The 18,169-nt window shown below is 39.3% G+C and overlaps 1 protein-coding gene across 3 annotated transcripts in view; it reads left to right on the plus strand.

Moving 5' to 3' along the window:
* Positions 1-18,169, plus strand: part of LOC119797460 (ral guanine nucleotide dissociation stimulator-like) — a 52,516-nt gene that overhangs the window by 434 nt on the left and 33,913 nt on the right. The window contains exon 1 of one of the 3 annotated variants that reach the window (XM_038306534.1): positions 10,963-11,170. The exons of 1 other annotated variant lie outside the window; for it this stretch is intronic. In XM_038306534.1, the coding sequence (XP_038162462.1) occupies positions 11,075-11,170 (96 nt within the window). In that variant the 5' untranslated portion in view covers positions 10,963-11,074. Of the gene's footprint in view, positions 1-10,962; positions 11,171-16,481; positions 16,886-18,169 lie in introns of those variants that run through there. One more of the 3 variants, XM_038306533.1, reaches the window with a different exon arrangement.

Below are 18,169 nucleotides of genomic sequence, written 5' to 3' on the forward strand. Positions count from 1 at the left end.
AGGCTGTAAACAAATAAAACAGCCTGATCACATTTTAGATTGTTACGGGTTTGATTTAGTAGGATCTTTGTCCAAAGCTTTCCAGACATTATACTGAAAAAGAGACATTTGGTCCCTCCCATGTGTTTGCCTTTAATACCTCTAATATAAAAAAAAGATAAACACGTTTATAGGTTAATGTAATCATCAATTAGCCATTTTTTACAGATGGTGATCATTAATAAATGGGCAAAATTAATATATTTTTTTCTACAGGTCAGGTTTTTAAGGTTGTTTCAGAATGGATTGTGGTTTTATTCTGTGGGGGATTTAAAGTATGTAGGTTGGTGAGTTTCTGTGTTGTCTGCTGAGGCAAAAAGTACGGAAGAGGATTAGGGCCACTGAAAAAAAAAAAAAGTTAACTGATTTTTAAAAAAAAATTTCAGTTTAGTATGGGAAAAAAGTCAGAATTCTGACTTTTTTCTCAGAATTCTGACTTTAATCTCAGAATTCTGACTTTTTTCTCAGAATTCTGACTTTAATCTCAGAATTCTGACTTTAATCTCAGAATTCTGACTTTTTTCTCAGAATTCTGACTTTAATCTCAGAATTCTGACTTTTTTGTTGTCAGAATTCTGACTTTAATCTCAGAATTCTGAGATTAAAGTCAGAATTCTGAGAAAAAAGTCAGAATTCTGAGAAAAAAGTCAGAATTCTGACTTTTTTCCCATACTATACTGAAATAAAATAAAAAAAATCTGTTAACTTTTTTTTTTCTCCAGTGGCCCTAATCCTCTTCCGTAAAAAAGAGAAGCTCTTGATTTACCAAATCTAGATCCTCATCAGAGGTCATCAGATATGGATCCTGACCAAAAGAGGGAGAATTTTTAATGCAAGTGGTGCAACTGAGGGTCCTCTGCTAAGAGGACAATGGGGTGAGGCATAAGGTGTGCACAGACTTTTTGAAGTGTTTGGGGTGAAAAGAAAAGGATGTCACATATAGAGCATCCTCACCACTGTAGGGGTAAGTTGGCTCCTAAGAGCGGAATTTAGCATTTGTTTTTTTTAACAATTAGCTGCTTCTGCTGCTTCAGTGGAAGAGTCAGCATGGCTATGACCTGATTTTAGATGAGGGGAGATAATGAATGGATGGATCTGGATCCCAGGAACAGGTAACTGAGGCTACGTTCACACTGCAGCCTGAAGTGATCCAAATCCAAATAGTTTGCCCATATGTGACCTAAATCTGATCTTTTCATGGCAGTCTGAACAACACAGATCCGATTTCTTCCGATGCAACCCAGGCCACTTGGCTATGTGGTCCTGAATCCGATACGAATCTGATCTTTTCTAATGCGACCTGAACGCCATTAGTAGCTGACAAAGGTCACTATTATGCATCTTGCTACACAAAGGCAGCAAGATAAACAACAACTCTGGCAGACAATGATGCGGATAGGAGTATTTATGTTTAACCATATTGTTGGGAAAGATCGCTATACATGCTCCAGCACTACCATCTATGTTTACTTCCATAAACACAGAGCAGGCTGGCCTGTGATGTCATTATGTCCTCTACTAGGATAGGAATGCAGTTCACGCAGGAGATCACATACAATCGCATGTATTCTGAAATATGAACTGCAACGCAAAAAAAAAAGTGATTTCACAAAAAAAATCTGAATTGATCATTAAGGCCTGCAGTGTGAACGTAGCCTAAATGGTTCTCTTCCTTGTCTAGTTCTGGGAACATTTAATGAATTGGGTTCTGGTGACCCGAAGGATCTGTATGATTGATCCCTGATACATAAAATGTTAGAATCAATCTTTATATTAGTAGGAAGCTTCTGCAGTGAGTTAAAGGTATAGTGGAGGATGTTGTTTTTCCGGGTGGATCATCTAAATAAATGGTCCTCCTAATTGTCAATCATTCTGGTGATATCTTTATGTAATGCCGTCCTAAGTGCTCATCCCCATTTTCACTTACCGGTGGTGAGTCTGACATAGTAGAAAAATCTTTTGGAATTTTAGCTTGTACGAGCAATGCACCAGCAACTTTTAAACAGAGCGTGCACGTAGAGAAATGGGCTTGTGCATGCTCTTTAAGTTAGTATAGTTTGTCTCGTCCTCTGATGGTTCTGATGTCCTCCAGCTGGTGCAGCTCAGGACCTCCTCACTGTGGAGAGGAGGCGTAGCTCCGTTCCTCTCAGCACAAACAAAAGGAAACTCATGCTTTAAAGGACGTGTGGTTGTGTCGGTTTTATTTATTTAGGGAAACATTTTGTTAATTAGTCGTGGGGTCGCTCTTCTGGAATGAGACCCGTCTCGGTGACGGTGAAAACTGATGCAGCCGTGCTCCAGTTTTGCTCCAGGGGAAGCAATTCCTACCTGGGATGTGTTTGTGTGTTTCTCTGGGTGTTGGATATTTTGGTGTGTAGCTGCCCTGATGCATCTTGGGATATATTTCAGCCTGTATATCAGATTAGATACAAATCATGAGGAAAATGAGTTGAGACCCTACAGAGGGATTTCAGATTCTCTGCTCTGTGTGGATGAAAGTCGATCCCTCTGGTGCTGATGAATCTCTTACATGTTTATTTATTCTAATTTGAAATTAATTTCCATATTTTTCTCCATTTTTGAATAACAACAGACTGCGATTGAGCTGACTGACAAAATCAAAATAATTAGTGATGAATGGTTAATGTGTTTTAGTTGTTTTTTTGTGCGGTCTGAGACAGAAATGTAATATTTCTGCAGACTTTGGAATGATAAAACCTTTATTTTAACCTTAAACCCTGAAGGTGTAATTTCACCAAACTGTGAAGGTTCTTTTAATGTCGTGATGCTTGTTTCAGAGCATGCAGTCAGTCTGTGAGTGGATGTGTAATGATGCAGTCATCTTTGGAGGAAGTCCTAATGTTTGAGTCTCTGCTGTGCAGTAGAAAAGCTGATTGTTCTCAGCTGAATGAATCGAACTGCAGGCTTCTCACTCAGTCTGGGAGAATGTTTAATTTATCTGAAGCTCTGAGGCCTGTTTCGCTCAAGCAGATTATAGAAATCCAGGATGAGAGATTAAGCCAGGCTTGACTTATCGGGATCAGTGCATCCTGGCTTTATTCGTTTCACAAAGGCCATGTTAGGCGCAACAAGTGCAGCCATCAATAATCCAGATAAAAGAACATCCACAGCTTTCCTTTAAAAGACAGCAACACTAAATAGAATAAAACACACATTTCTAACCAGTTCCAAACTGGAAACGTAATAATTTAAGGATTTACTTTTCATTTTCTCAAACAAACAATTCAGTCCCACTTTGGTTAAAGTCTTTGACCTGAATGTAGGGGATTCAGGGTTGAATACTGCTAACGTCCAGAATGACATCTGACATGAAAACCATCAAACATCTTTAATGACTGATCTTTTTCTGTCGTTACACTTTCTTATAAATATTCATACTGAAATAATCCGACTGGAACAAGCAAAGATTCAATACAATAATATTTTACAGACTGGAAGCATCCGGATAAAATGTTCATAATGTATTCTCTCATTTACTACTGGTGTTGAAAAATGCTGGGGGGGGGGGGCAGGTCCAGAACTCTAGACAGCATCATAGATCATCTTAAACAACAAGATGAGTTCAGGTAGTTTGACCGTATATATGTAGTTGTCTGTGGGCTTAATCATAAGTCCCTCTGACATTAAAACTATGATAAGAATCGCCTTCATCTGGACCAGAGAGGCATTTTATTTTAATGTCTATGCGGTCCAAACAGTTAAGGGATACCATAAAAAAAAAAAAAAAAATGATGTATAGTCTAATCCCCTGTGCTTTTGTGGAATCCCTCCTTTATTTGGTCATTCTTCTGTGAGCAGGAAGGTCATGAAGATGTGGGTATAGTCCTTTCAATGTCGGGTACACATGTCTGATAATGCGGCAAATAGCAGTTCACTAAGATTTTCAAGGCGCGGTTTTTTTTGCACCCAGCACACACGAAATTTATTATCAGGAAAATTTCAAAAAAGCATTATAAAGGATGACTGATGTTTGGAGCCTAATCTGTGCATTTGTACGTTCATTCGGTAGTATAATAGTCGACAAGTACCCTGAAGATTACGCCATTTACACATATTTAAAAAATAAGTTACATTTATTTCAGGAAAATAATATCCAATAATGTGTGATAAGCGTTCCATCTAAGACATTTAACTCTTGCCTTTTTTTTTCTCCAACAAACCTCTTGTTCTATGTTGTTTAACCTTGGAGGTAAACTGGAATAATACGGATTGATCTGTATAGTTTAATTTGAATTTTATACGTTATCAAGCTGGAAAGGGTCCTGTAGAAGGTGTTTGTAAAAGGGAGGGACATTCAGTAAAATTCTTTGAATTGATGGCTAATTAAGTGGAACCTGCCTCCCATGTCAAGCTTCTAGCCAATCACACCAGCATTAGCAGCTGCCAAGATTTGTTTCACAAATCAGGAAGAAACTAACTGATAAACCAAACTTTTACCAAATCCACTTGGGTGGAACGAGCTGATATCTTTCCCATCCATAAAGGCATAAATAATCTCCCTTTGCTCATTTTTCAAAAATGAAAATTCCAAATAAAATAAGGGAGCAGCCATCTTTGTTTTGCTTCTGCTGGATGCTTCTGGTTAACGTTATAAATGTTGTTGCATTTCGTTGGTTCAAAACATTTCTGTATTCGTCCTCATGCATCTGTTGGCTTCTGGAAAGATGTATTTCAGGGGTTTGTGAATTCACAAATCTCGCTATAATTCATCTTGCTTGTTAAGTAACCTTGGAAAAAGCTAATCCAGTAAAAGTGTTTCTAAGCAGCAGGCTGAAATGTTAACTATGATTTAGTGTAAAGGATCTAAATCCAGGTTTATTCTGCTTAACTTGTTCTGGATGTCACGGAACGAGGCTCTTTAGTCAGTGAAGAATGGAATAAACATGATGAAACTGTGTTAGAGGTCAGCGCTGGGTCTTTGTTAGACTTCGCAGCGTTTCGCTCAGCTTCCCAGCCTTTCATTCTCCTCCCGTCCCTTTTGTCTAAATCCTGCTTCCTGTCGCTGCTCTTACTGATATTTATCTCCTCCCAAAATGTTTCTTTGTCGGCCTTTTTCCAGTTATTGTGGGATTTGGAGATTAAAATGTGTCTCTGTTTCCTTCTGATGCATTCGGACCTTGGTTCCGAGCATATCTGACCCTCTTTGTTTGATGGAATGTGACATTTTCTTTCTTCCTCAGGGTTTCTCCGTCTGCTTTGGTTTGATACATTAGTTCTGTGTGTCGATAGGAAAGGCTCGTCCTTGAAGTGCGCTGCCTGAAGGAGGACTCTGAGAGCAGGAGCAGAGTGCTGGTCCTTTTCTGGCTGTTTGGCTGGAAAACACAAACGTTCTTTCTAAGGAGATTTGTTTATTCACTTTCTGTAAAGCTTTATGGTTCAGTTTGATGCCAGCTGATACCTGGTCTGTCAAATTTCAATTCTCAGTAGGATTTAGGTCGTTTTCATCTCTGTCGGACATCTTTAGATGCATACTTTAAAAAGAAAACATATTACACGTTTACATGGAATGGAATTATCTTTCTTTTAACAAAATAGAATAAAATAACAATTTGTGTTTTGAGATAACATAAGAAAATGTTTCCTTATAGTTTTTTTTAAAAATAATACTTGTTATTGCTATCTTAATTCTTTTTGCAAATGTATTTTAATAAAGTAAGAAAAAGCAATGGGAAAGCAGAGTTTTTGCCAGCATGAGTTCATTTAAACTAAAGCTAAATTTAAAGTTTGAAATAAAGAAGAAAGAAGAATTATGTATTTTTCAGGGTTGAATAGGGATGGAAATATGAAATAGTTTTGTACACTGGAAAGAAATTTTCTAAAAATGAGTGAAACTTTCTCGAAAGTGTATTTACCCTTCATTTGAGTAGGAAAATAAGATGATCCGCCAATTGAATTAATAGACTGACTGTACAGCCATATCCTCAGTGTTTAGAAGAACAAAGAAATGTAACCTTTAACCAGAGAAATGTATACTTCTAATCAAATAATGAACTCCTTCTAAAACAGCAACCTTATCTTGTTGTGCGTAACGGAAAGCAGTTTACTAAATATCTGTTTGCAATATTCCCCTTTGAACACTTTCATATAAAAACTCTAGTTTTACGCAGTTAAAGCATACATCTTTTATGTGTTTTAAAGCCATCTTAAAGTAGTCCAATTAAAGGAAAATATCTGTTACTATATGGGAAAGATGATAAACATTCTATTCATAAATGAAGGGATTGCTTTGATTGTCTTTGCTGCAGGAAAATGTATCTTAATGGGATTTAATCTCCAGTAGGAAAGCATCTTCCTGTAATAAACATAATAAAAACAACAAAGCATCTTCACTACAGTATTGAGAGTAAATAGGATTGAACCTGCTGCTCTCTACGTTCCTGCAGCTGCTGGCTTTACCTGTTTTATTGCTTTTTCTGTAAGCAGGAAGAAGTGGAGGCTGATTTCCAAATGCTCACTATTGCTGCTGATTAGTTTTGTTTTTTTTCTTTCTATTTGCTGTGATGATTTGTTGCCGCGATCTTCGTCTGTCACCACTAGGGGGTGCCTGTCATTTAACAGCCCTTTTTCTTGGGTGTTGTGCCTCGCCCCATAGGTGTTTTATGAACTGGGTAAATCTTCATCTTTTCCTGGACTTAATCTTCTCTTCCAAAATGTTTACAGATTTTTTTTTTTTTACAATTTTGGTACAACAGCTGCTCTAAGTGGGTCCCTCTGTCAGCTAAAGGCATGTTTAAGAGTCTCTATACTCCAGTTAACGATTAATCGATTACTAAATTAGTTTATGATCATTTCAATAATCGATGAATCCGACTGATTGTTTCAGCTTTAGTTTAAATGTTAATATATTTGAAGTTGCACAGATGCTAAAACATTTAGGTTTCTTGGTATTTGACTTTAGTCCATTTGTACGACAGGTTTGTGCCCTGCTGACATTACCAGGGTTTTATATTCTTCTTCTGTGTTTCTTGGGTTTGTTTCTGATTCGTATTTCTTATTCTTACATTCCCTTTAAGGGTTTAGGTCTAGCTATTGAATTGTCAGTTGAAAACCTTCTACCTGTTTTCCCCCAGTGATGATGATGCAGGATGATTATAATGATGATGATGATGGATCTCTGACATTTTATAGACTTCTTAATGGATTCTGCTTCCATTTCTTACATTTTCTGTGGAAATGAACCAGTCTGTGCAAAAAAATATCACAAGACGCTACCTCTACGGTGTTCATAGATGAACCTCTCTTCAAAGGTTGACATTTTGTGATTCAGTGAATTTTCTTCTTTGTCTCATCAGTCCATAAACCTTCCTATCAGGGTTTTTTTTTTACCTGCTCTTGCCAGTCTTGTATTTTCATCTATAATGTCTTCCTATACTATAGATTGTTAAACCTTTATGTCCCCCTGCTGATGTGTCGCTTTTTCTTACCAAGTTTCCTTTATCTCTGTCTTTTTCTAATGGTTTCATCAGTTATTCCTCACGTTGGTGTGATTTCCCTGATTTAAGGTGGCCTGTTTTCCTCCCATAGATGCTTTCTGAAGTCACATCAGGGTTCTGGTCTGTTGCGGATGATCCGGCTGAGATGTGGTGGTGTTTAACAAGGATATACATAGATGGTACCTCTGGAGGGAAGTGAATGGTGTAATATTAAACCTTTCTGCAGTAACATGAGCTGAGATTTGTGCAAAGGAAGTTTTAAAGCAGAATAGATGTTCTGATTCCAGACACTTCGTCTTTCTGAGGCCAGGAAGCGGACCTGCAGGTCAGTTTCTGGCTTCCTGTCCTAGCTGCTGGGGATCTGTGGAGGAGGGGGAGGGATCTGACGCAGCCCAACGAAGAGCCGGCTTTGCCTCTGTGTTTCCATGACAGCGGCTCTCTCGCAGCATTCAGCCGTGGGACGGCCTCTGCATCTGAAAGCAGTTCCCAGTGGTGTCTCAGAGCCTCTCGCTCTCTCCCTTCAGCTGCTGCTTCACTCTGTCTTCTCCCTCCTACGTCCCTCTGTGTTTTTTGTTTTTTTCCTCCTCTCCTAAAGCAGTGGCATTTAACCTCCACTCGCCGGAGTACTTTTAAATCTACACGACGAGCATCATTTGCATCTGAAGGAAGGCTGAGATAAGCCTTTGTTTTCTGAATTCTTCAAGACCGAGAGCTTGAACTCAGAGCGAGAACATGCTTAAATTATTCAAACCAACTGTCCTGTAAAGATGCAAATATTAGCTTAGAGTGCAAGAAAGAAAGAAAAGCCACAAATGTTCCTTTTTGTTATGCATATTTAACCACAAACGGCTAATAATTACATTACATGTCGATGCTAAAAGAGTTCTGTAAGATCATGATTGAAAACCAAAGTAGTGCTAAAGTAAAAACAGATAAAACCTCAGAGGTTTCCAGTAACAAAGTGCAAATGCAGCTCAGAAAAAGTTGCAAAGAAAAACCCCATCAAAAACCTGTACTTCCTTTTCTGTCATCATTAAGCCATTTGGGTTAAAAGGTGTCTGACCTACATATGCTTAGGCCTTCAGGTTCAAAACTGCAGACATGATAAAAAACAAATCTTAAAAAGAAAACACCCGTAGGTGTTCTTGCTAAAAGCTTTGCCGCTGGGGAGAAGCCTCATGTTTTTAATAGTGCAGTATCTCTCTTAGGGCGTAGAAAAGCATTGGGGATATTGGAGGCGAGCAAATGAAGGCTGAAGTTTTTTATCATGCAAAAATATTTAGATATATATATTTATTTATAATTTTGGTATAATTACTGATCTAAATGGGTTGCTATCTCAGCTTAAAGCTTGTTTTAGTGTCTCTAAACTACTAAATTAGCTATGATTACTACAGTAGTTGGTTTTCCATTATTAAGCCAATTATTTGTTTGAGCCCGAGTTTAAAAAACATGTTTATTCATTCATACAAAAGCTAATCTGAAATGCTTTGCAGGACATAAAAGAAAAGAAATAATGAAACAAACCTAAAGGTAAAAGACAAATATTGGGCAAATAAATGTAAAAACTGTTTATTAGTTGGATTTACCACTAGGGGTGGGTATTGCCAAAGGAGTCACGATTCGATGCGAATCACGATTCACAGGCCACGATGCGATTCTATCACGATGCATCACGATACTTGAATTATTGTGATGATTTGCAATATTTTCTCCTCCATGTTTTGTTTTTGAATGACTCGGCAGTAGAAATGCTTGTGACACAAGGCAGTGTGCATCAACACATCCGCAGCGACATCTACTGGACTGGAAGTTGTATTACACTTGTTTTTGGCTGATGTTCGCCAACCATTCATGCAATTTTATTTACTAATTTTTTAAAATTAATAATCGATAGTCAGTTCCAGGGGAGATCATGGATTGAAAACACAAATAGATTAGCAAGGAAATACTGGAGATTTTTATACACAATATATTAAGGAAATAAATATATAAAATCCAACTTGTAAAAACACACAAATTGTATTAAAGCGAGTAGTAAAAACATAAACGTGCAAAAAATCAAATAGGAGGAGGTAGACGCTCTAAACAAAAATAATTATTAGATCAATTTGGTAATGATCCGGATCATGTGTGAGTTTAAGTTTAAGTCACAACATGGGGCAAAATGTGCTTCTTGGTGGAGGTCTGTGCTCTCTGAGTGCTTTTCTAGTTTATGTGTATTTTGCATTTCTGTTTGCTGAAAGACAGAGGTATAAAGAGATGGGAATCACCATGGCGACCTGTTTCTCAGCGTTTGCTTCTCCTCCTTTACTTCCTACATTACAGTCACATTCACTTTCTACTGTCTAACTAAAGGTTTTCTTTAAGTTGTAGTTTCTGTTATGAAACACTGAAGTTTTTGATGGAGATCAGAAGGTCCAGCTGTTTAAATGTTAAGATTTCTACATTTTTCACACCATGACAGTTTGCTTTAGGCTTTAAGTCTTTGTTTCTCACGAGAGAAGTGATGCTGTGGGCTCCTTTCTGCTTTCCAGCAAAAGTGAAAGTCACCATAGCGACCAGTTACTCAGCAGCTTCTTTCTTCCAGATTCTTAAAAGCTTTAAGCAAAGGAAAATTAAGCTTTCTGGATTTCTGGGCCGTTGCCTTTCTTCTGGATTGTTCTGCTTCCTTTTTTTCCATTGCTTTGCTGCGTTTCTTGGCACAGAAACTGCAGGTGGAAAAGGAATTGCCTTGATGAGATGCATACCTTTAATAACGACTCCACATCTCTCTCTCTCTCTCTCTCTCTTTTTTTTTTTTAAGAGGTTGGATTTATTGTTTGAGTTTCTGGCTCTTGATGCAGGGAGCAACACTTCTGGAATAAATCCATGTGTGCACTGATGCAGCATAGGAATGTCTGACACATTGATCTGCCTGGTTTTCTGTGGGTTTTCAGACTCCACTGGAGGCTCTCGGGAGATAAGAAGGAGAAGAAAACAATTTTCAATATGAAGTCTGATGCATTTGTCTGAATATGAGCCTTCAAATTTCCTGGAGGTATTGATGAAGGAGGGGGCGGATCCCTCCACCAGCCTCAGAAGCACTCGCTCCTGCTTCATCTTTAATGGGCTGACACAGGCGACTGAACAGAGCCGGTCCTCCTCCCTTGATTAAATGGCCGCAGCATAATGAAGCAGACCTGAATTCCTACATGCACCTGCTGCATTTCAGTCGGAGTGTTTTTCTTCTTTTTACTGGTGGACGCAGCATCTCAGGCTGGACGGAGAGCAAACGCGCAGCTGAAGGTTTCTGAGCTGTTGGGCAATAACCCCCAGAAGACGGAAAGAGCAGCTGCTGACAGCTGAGACGGTCCCCGCTGAAGGAGGGCGAGGAGGAAGAGGGAGGGTGGGAGATGAGCGGTTGTGAAGGAAGTGTTCCTTCTCCTTTCTCTCAGTCGGATTCAGTTTTTTTTAATGAGAGGCTCTGTGATATAACACCCAGCTCGGGGGACTCCCTTCTTCTTCTTTTCATGATCATCCCCATTTCCCCAGCAGTGGATGTTTGCCGCGCGCAGCCGAGGGTGTGTTGACCGTGCGGCATGGAAGCCAGGTCCCTGTTCAGCCTGCACAGAGCGCTCGCTCAGCCGGTCAAAATGTGCATGTTTGATTTCCCCGTCACCATCCTGGACGACCTGGTGAGCTCCGGCGCCGCTCTGCAGAGATATGGCTGTGTGTCTGTAAGCTGGTATTAAATTTTAATGTCTGCCTGCATTGTTTTTGTTGCGTGGACATATTTCTCTGAAGCTGTGTGTGCTTTACATCTTTCAGACGCAGGAATGTGTGTGTGAGCTACTGCGTTTTTCAGCTTAAACAGAACCTACATCAGTTTTTTGTTTTTGTTTTGTGCATCTTTTCATGTGCAGCAGTATAGTATCTGTTGACGTAGAGGATGTGTGTCGGAGTTTTTACCGATTTTCACCTAAAAGGTTCCTTAATCTGCAGACATACATTAACATTTTACGCTGTTTATCCTGTGGTGCTTCTGTCAGATTGGACGTCATATTTTGTGATGTGCGTTTTAATGTATGCAGAGTGTAACCAACAGTTTGTCGCTCCATCTGAAAGAAACAAACAAAAAAATTCCCAAACACTCCCATTATATCAAGTAGTCATTGACAAAGCAAGTGTTTATGTTATGAAAATATGTCGGTGAGTTTGTGTCAGTGTGCGGCTCAGTGTTGTGGTTTAGTTTGTCATGTTAGAGATGATTAAATCTGCAGGTATTTCCGGCGTTTCTAAGCAACAAACATCTAAACAATCTCCTTTTTTTATTGTTTTGTGCTGCTGTACTTTGAACAGGTGTTTGATTCCTTCGCCTGTCGATGAGGCAGCCTGTTATTTAAAGTAGTCAGAGATGGAGTGTGTGTGTGTTGCACGGTGGTGGCTCCCTGGTTGCCGCTCTGTCCGGTATTGTTTCTAGTTTACACTGTCACACACAGCAGATATTATCTGCAGTTCTCTGGAGCAGTGAAATGGTTTCTGGCAGTCCTTGTGAGAGGCAATGGTTGTGCCGCTGTGTGATCATTCTGCAGGTCAGAGGTTAAAGTTCTGACTTGTTTGCATCCCTTCCTTGTTATCAGTTGACCTTTTCACCTCAGCCTGCCTTTAAGGTTCTTGAATTTTGCATGGCTTTGATGCCCTCTGGGTTTTAGAAATCTATCGCCATCTAAGGCAAGTTTTTTTTTTCACTTGGAAGCAGATGTTTGCCCCTTGCCGCCTGCTTTCTGTTCCTTTTTAAAGTAAATCTTGTTTGTTTGTGGGTCTGCGCTCATGGTGGCAGGCAAGCATCTCCCCACAGACAAGGCTTTAATATTCATACCTTTGATCAAATCTTTATTTCATTTCTTTCCTTTTTCTCTTAAAGACAAAGAAAGCCCTCTTTTTTTCCCTGCAGATTAATGATGATAACTCTGTTATTACCTGCTGTTTAGTCTTGATCTAAAGCGCTTAATTTCTCAGGGCCTAATTTTTCTAATCTTCCTTTCGATATTTTTAGATAATTACCCCTCCTTTCTCTATGCACCGATCATCAGTTGTGCTTCCATCGTCCATTAAATGTCTCGTTTGTGATTCACACTGTGATATAGCATCATTATTAGACATGTTTTAGACCGAGATGTGGATATTTCACTTTTAAAGCGAGTATTTCTGTTTCTCCAGGTTGTCTAAGAGTAATTTGAACTGTTTGTTTTTTATGAGTTTCAAACTTACCGGTACTTGAATTTCAAATCGGAAACCGCAATTAATCAAACCAGCAAGTCGGAGACTGTAAAAGCACCAAATGTGTCTGTGCATGTGAAACCCTGAGCCGTGGTGTGTTTGTGTGCTGTTAGGTTTCAGAAATAGGGCTCCAAAGCTTAATGTTCAGTTCTAACATCTACAGGTGCTGGTCATAAAATTAGAATATCATGAAAAAGTAGATTGATTTCAGTAATTCCATTTAAAAAGTGAAACTTGTATATTATATTCATACATTACATACAAACTCATATATTTCAGATGTTTATTTTGTTTAATTTTGATGATTACAAATGACAACAAATGAAAATCTCAAAGTCATCATATCAGAAAATTTGAAACCTAGAAACTAGGATGCTTTTTAAGATTATTATCAGGGTAAAAAGGAATCTTAACATGTTTCCTGTTTCCATTTCCCTAAAAGGCTCCAGAAATGTGTTTAAATCAGCCTAATGACGTAGGGGGAAGTTTTGCCAAAAAAATGCACCATCCATCTAGTCCAATGGCGCTAACAACAAACTAAAGGCCAAACAAACAAAGCCAGACAGAGGATAACCACATCCCACCATTTGGGTCATAAAAGCACTGCATGTAATCTTTTAACCTGTTTTAAATATGGTGGAGTCTTTAACACACTGCAAAAAACATCTAGAAATAAGTAAAAAAAAATGTCTTAAATTAAGTGTATTTACACCTAATTTGAGCAGGTAAATAAGATGATCTGCCAATGGAATGAGTATTTTTACTCCTGAAATAAGATAATTAGATAATATATACTTGAAATAAGAAGAAAAAAAATATATTTTGTCTTATTTTAAATGTAAATTTTCTTGTTGCATTGGCAAAGTGTCTCATTTACCTCCTCAATTCGAGAAAAAATGCACTTAATTTGATCAAAAATTACTTATTTAGATTTCCATTTTTGGTGTGCAGTTACTATGAAAGGCCTTTCCCAAACCCAGGACCTTTTATACAGGAAGCTATATTCATTTGAGTAGAATTGGGTCAAAATGCTGAGAGGGTCAGGAAATACCAGCTATGTGCTAAAAGTCTCTGGAAAATCCAATGTATAATAGGCTAATGTCTTAGCTAAGCTAAAAGGAAATGAAACTTTATGAAGTTTTTGTTCTTAACACTTCATTTTTACATAACCACACTTTCTACTTAAAAACCAATAATAATTGCAATCTTATTTAAGCAAAGCTGTGACTGAGTGTTTTCATTGCTTTGTGCAAAATTGTCATAAAGCATTCATTTTCTGTATGAAAGTGTTAATGTAGATGTGTCCACTGGGTGAAGGGATAGTGTTTCATAAATTGCGGTGGATATAAAAAGCTTGGTAATGGCGGGGTGGTGCAGCAGTCCTGATGAGTTCATATTCATATTTAACTGCCAGAAACATGTCAGCTGGATTAATCAAACATTTAAAAACAAACTTCTGATTCATTTCCTCTGAGAGCACTCAACTCCAGCTAAAAAAAAGATGTGACCCTAAATGACTTCAGACAACTTTCCCCAACTAGTTTTTAATATATTGGTGATAAAACAGCTTCCGATGCACAGAGATGTGAAGGAAATGAACGGATGTCTGCAGAGCCGTTGATAATGTTCGGCAAGGACGCTCTGCAGCCGCCGTCTTGGAGGAAAGTTTGCCAAGAAATAATGAACCCCTGAAGTTAAGCTTTTTTATTTTAGTTTTTGAACAAAAATAAAAAATAAAACGACTTCCTGTATCTGTAAAGAAATTAAAAATACAGCGAGAGATTGAGTACTTCTAGCCAAGGCGGCATAAAAAAAGCTATTTGGCTGCAAACAATATTCCGTAAAAATTCAAAAAATATCCACTGGACTTGGTTTTCAAATGAGACATTTGAATTGAGAAAGCTTCCTGGAGAGGTGGCGAAACGTCTTCAAATCTTGAAAACCAAGTCCAGTGGATATTTTTTGAATTTTTACGGAATGACTATGACCTGGATGACTGAGAACCTTCATCAGCATGCTGCAAACAATAGGTCTAGGTGTGTTTAAACTCAGGGGAATTGGAAAGGGAGGTGGCAGCAGCTGTACAGATGGATGTAGAGGTGATCTGGGGAGGCAGAAACCCACTGGAGACGATGTCGGGGCTGGGAAGGTGTGCCAGAAGATAACAGACAGCGGCAGAGCTCCAACTGAGCTGAAGAGGCAAACTCTGCTCCCTTCTTCTTTCTAGTTTTTTTATTAATCAGCTAAAAAATTGATGCAGATACATTAGAGACGATGAAAGCATTTAGTTAAATGGAAAATCCATCAGATTTATGATCCTAATTTCAGCCCACACTATGAAAAGTACATGAAAGAACCTGCAATTGCCCCTCATTTGTTACCATACTGAACATAAATCAGACGCTACCTTGGATACATTTACAGATGCTTAATGACTGAAGATGTGCTCAGATTTTTCCCAGCAAACAATCTATTTAAAGAGAGTCTGGATAAAAAAAAAAAGTCCACCATGCTCCCTGCCGTGGTGACCGTTGTCAGGTTGCCTCGGAGCAAAGCTGTACGTGTTTCTCACTCGGCTGCAGTTGGCATGAGAAAGCTTTTTAAATGCCAGGACCTGGGAGGAGAACCTGAATCGCTCTGCTGGCTGTAATAATAGCCGGGAATAAATCCAGAAGCTATTAGAGGCGACTCAGACGGGCAGATTCTGTCTGCCGCCTTTTGTATGTGAGCTGGATCCTTCATGTGGTTCTGTCAGGGACTGAAGCTATCTGTGAAGCAGAGGATCAGGGGAGAAGAAACCAAACCAGGCATCTCATTATTTAGCCTGAAAATTGGATCCTATTTGACTCTGATACTGAAACCATTAGCGTTTTGGATTCTGGTGACCCAGATTCCACGATACGGTTCGACTCTCTCCCTTTTTTATTCCCTAGAAACAGCAGCGATTTAGGCTGAAAATATTTATGTAGTATTTTCTGGTCAGGTTGAATTATTTTATTTTGTGTTTCCCTCTAATAAAGATGTTTTTTATTCCTCTGTGTTAGAACGCTCATGTTTCATATAGACATGTACAAAGCTCTAATTATATAGCAGACTAAAAACATGCAGCTCCTGTTTTTAATAAACTCAGCTCTGTTTCTGTGTTTTCATACAGGGAAACATTCAGTGCTAGTCTAATGATTGACATGTTTTATCTCTTGTTTTGATGCCACTTGTTAGTTATTTAGACCATATAGAAATGAATTAAATCAACCAGAAAATCTAGAAAATAAAATGTCTTAGAGGCCTTCTGGACACATTCAAAGGATCAGGAGGACTGCTTGCTGGGAAGGAGAATGGAAATAAAGGAAGACTTATTTTTTCTTTAAAATCTAAATATTTCCCCTTTTATCTTTCGTTTGTTGTCAGTAAAAAAAAAAAAAAAGAAGAAGAAATGAGCTGAGTTGGAGCATAAAACCAGCAGATTTAGTGTTTCTGTTTGGGTCAAATGTGTTTTAATGCGTCGCTTATTTATTTCCTGGAGTAAAGCATGTTGGTTTTTCTGATTCCTTCCTGTCGTGCCAGTCCTATGACAGCTGGTGATGACCAGGATTTCTACGCTCCAGACAATGCTGGCAAACCCGACCGACCACTGCTGGTATTTTGTGGTGAATTCCTGTTTAGAGTAATAAGGAAGTTCCCTTCATTCTATTGCCTCATCTGAAGCTTTCGCTTTCTACCTGAGCTCCTTCCTAGAGTCTTAAAGCAGCTGGCAGTCTGTGTCGTTGATGTGAACGTTTGACACTCACCCTGAAGGTTTCAGAAATGGACCGGCTCACAGAACTTCTCCTAATTCACCTTCTGTCTTCTGGGAACGAGTTAATTTTTTCCCAGTGTTGCTCTTTGTGTTGTTGACACAGCTGGAAGAGTAAACACGTGCGAGCCGAGCGTCTGCGGGGGTTCGGCCAATCTGCGACGAGGGGAGTGGGATCCCTGATGGGTCTTAGCTTCAGGATCTCGTGGTTCCGGTTCTGATCCAAGCAGTTATGCGGTGCTGGGGCCGTTGGAGCTGCGGGTTGCTGGGCAGAAGTGGCGCCTGCTGCTTGGACAGAGAGGATTATTACCATCCGGTCCAGAGATCGGACACACAGGTTGGATGTTTTCCTTTGTTTTTTTTTTCAAACAGAATCTTTCACCTACTTAGATTAGCTGCAGAAATGTCTTTCTGAGGAGACCCAGAGACAGTCTGACCTGGACCAAATGCTAATCATGCGCTGTTTCATTTACTAAATAAGCAGCTTGATGATTCTAACTGTTTCATATTTACATGCTGATTGAAGCCTCCTGTTTAATTTTCTCTAAATCAGCCATTAAAAGCGGCGTTTCTGGCCCCTGCTCCCCAGGACACACTGCCCTGCATGTTTTACATGTTTCTGTGCGTCATCATGCCTGATTCAAACGAAACATCCTCTATCAATACTGCAGAACTTTGTTAACCAACCAACAATGTGAACAAAGTGCGTTTTAAGAATCCAAAACATGCAGGGCAGGAATCTAATGACCAGTGGCGGCCGGCCCATAGGGGGTGCTGGGGCACCGCCCTCCCTGATAAGAAGAGAGAAACGTAAAATATATTTTTAGAAATTAACTCATAAATGTCAGTTTTACTCTCTAGAGTGTGTACCTATAAGCAAAACAAATTATATAAACTACATTTCCCTATCTACTGTCATTAATTTGTGGATTTCCACAGACAGACTCCTACCGTCTCTGTTCTGGGGGCGCTGATCAGACAGCCCCACATTTGCAGAGAATCTGTCAATCATGTACTATTGCTAGGTGAATTTAATGGCCAATCAGCGTCTCGGAACTTTATGGTCTTGGGGCGCTGAAAATACTGCACTTTAACAGGCTTCTGAACCCAAGCGCAGGTGCAGACAATTAGAGGGAAGATGGCGAATGTAACGAGCGAGATGCAGCTTCCACCAAATTCGGTGAGATCCTTATTTATCTACCCGTTTGCCAGAAGAACATCCCTGTTGTAGGATATGAACATTTCATGTCATGGTTATTGTGACTGTGACGAATCCACCTCGTCGCTTAAAACAACCTCTCTAACTTTGCGCGCCACACACACATTCCTGTTATACTGTGTTTGTGAGGACCAATACACTCGCGCTGAGACCAGTAGCTCCATTAACTTAAAACACACAAGCTGTTCCTGGTTACCTGCTGGAGTATTGAGGGTGCACACTTAATATTTCAGTGGGGTTAGCCGTGTGTGTGTGTGTGTGTGTGTGTGTGTGTGTGTGTGTGTGTGTGTGTGTGTGTGTGTGTGTGTGTGTGTGTGTGTGTGTGGGTGTGTGGGGGGTGTGGGTGTGTACGTGTTTATGCTATGGGGACTTGTCATCTTCAGTCTGGCTGCGTCTTTGCTG

The sequence above is a fragment of the Cyprinodon tularosa genome, unplaced genomic scaffold (genome assembly GCF_016077235.1).
Source record: "Cyprinodon tularosa strain WSP-4 unplaced genomic scaffold, ASM1607723v1 ctg583, whole genome shotgun sequence".
NCBI lineage: Eukaryota > Metazoa > Chordata > Actinopteri > Cyprinodontiformes > Cyprinodontidae > Cyprinodon > Cyprinodon tularosa.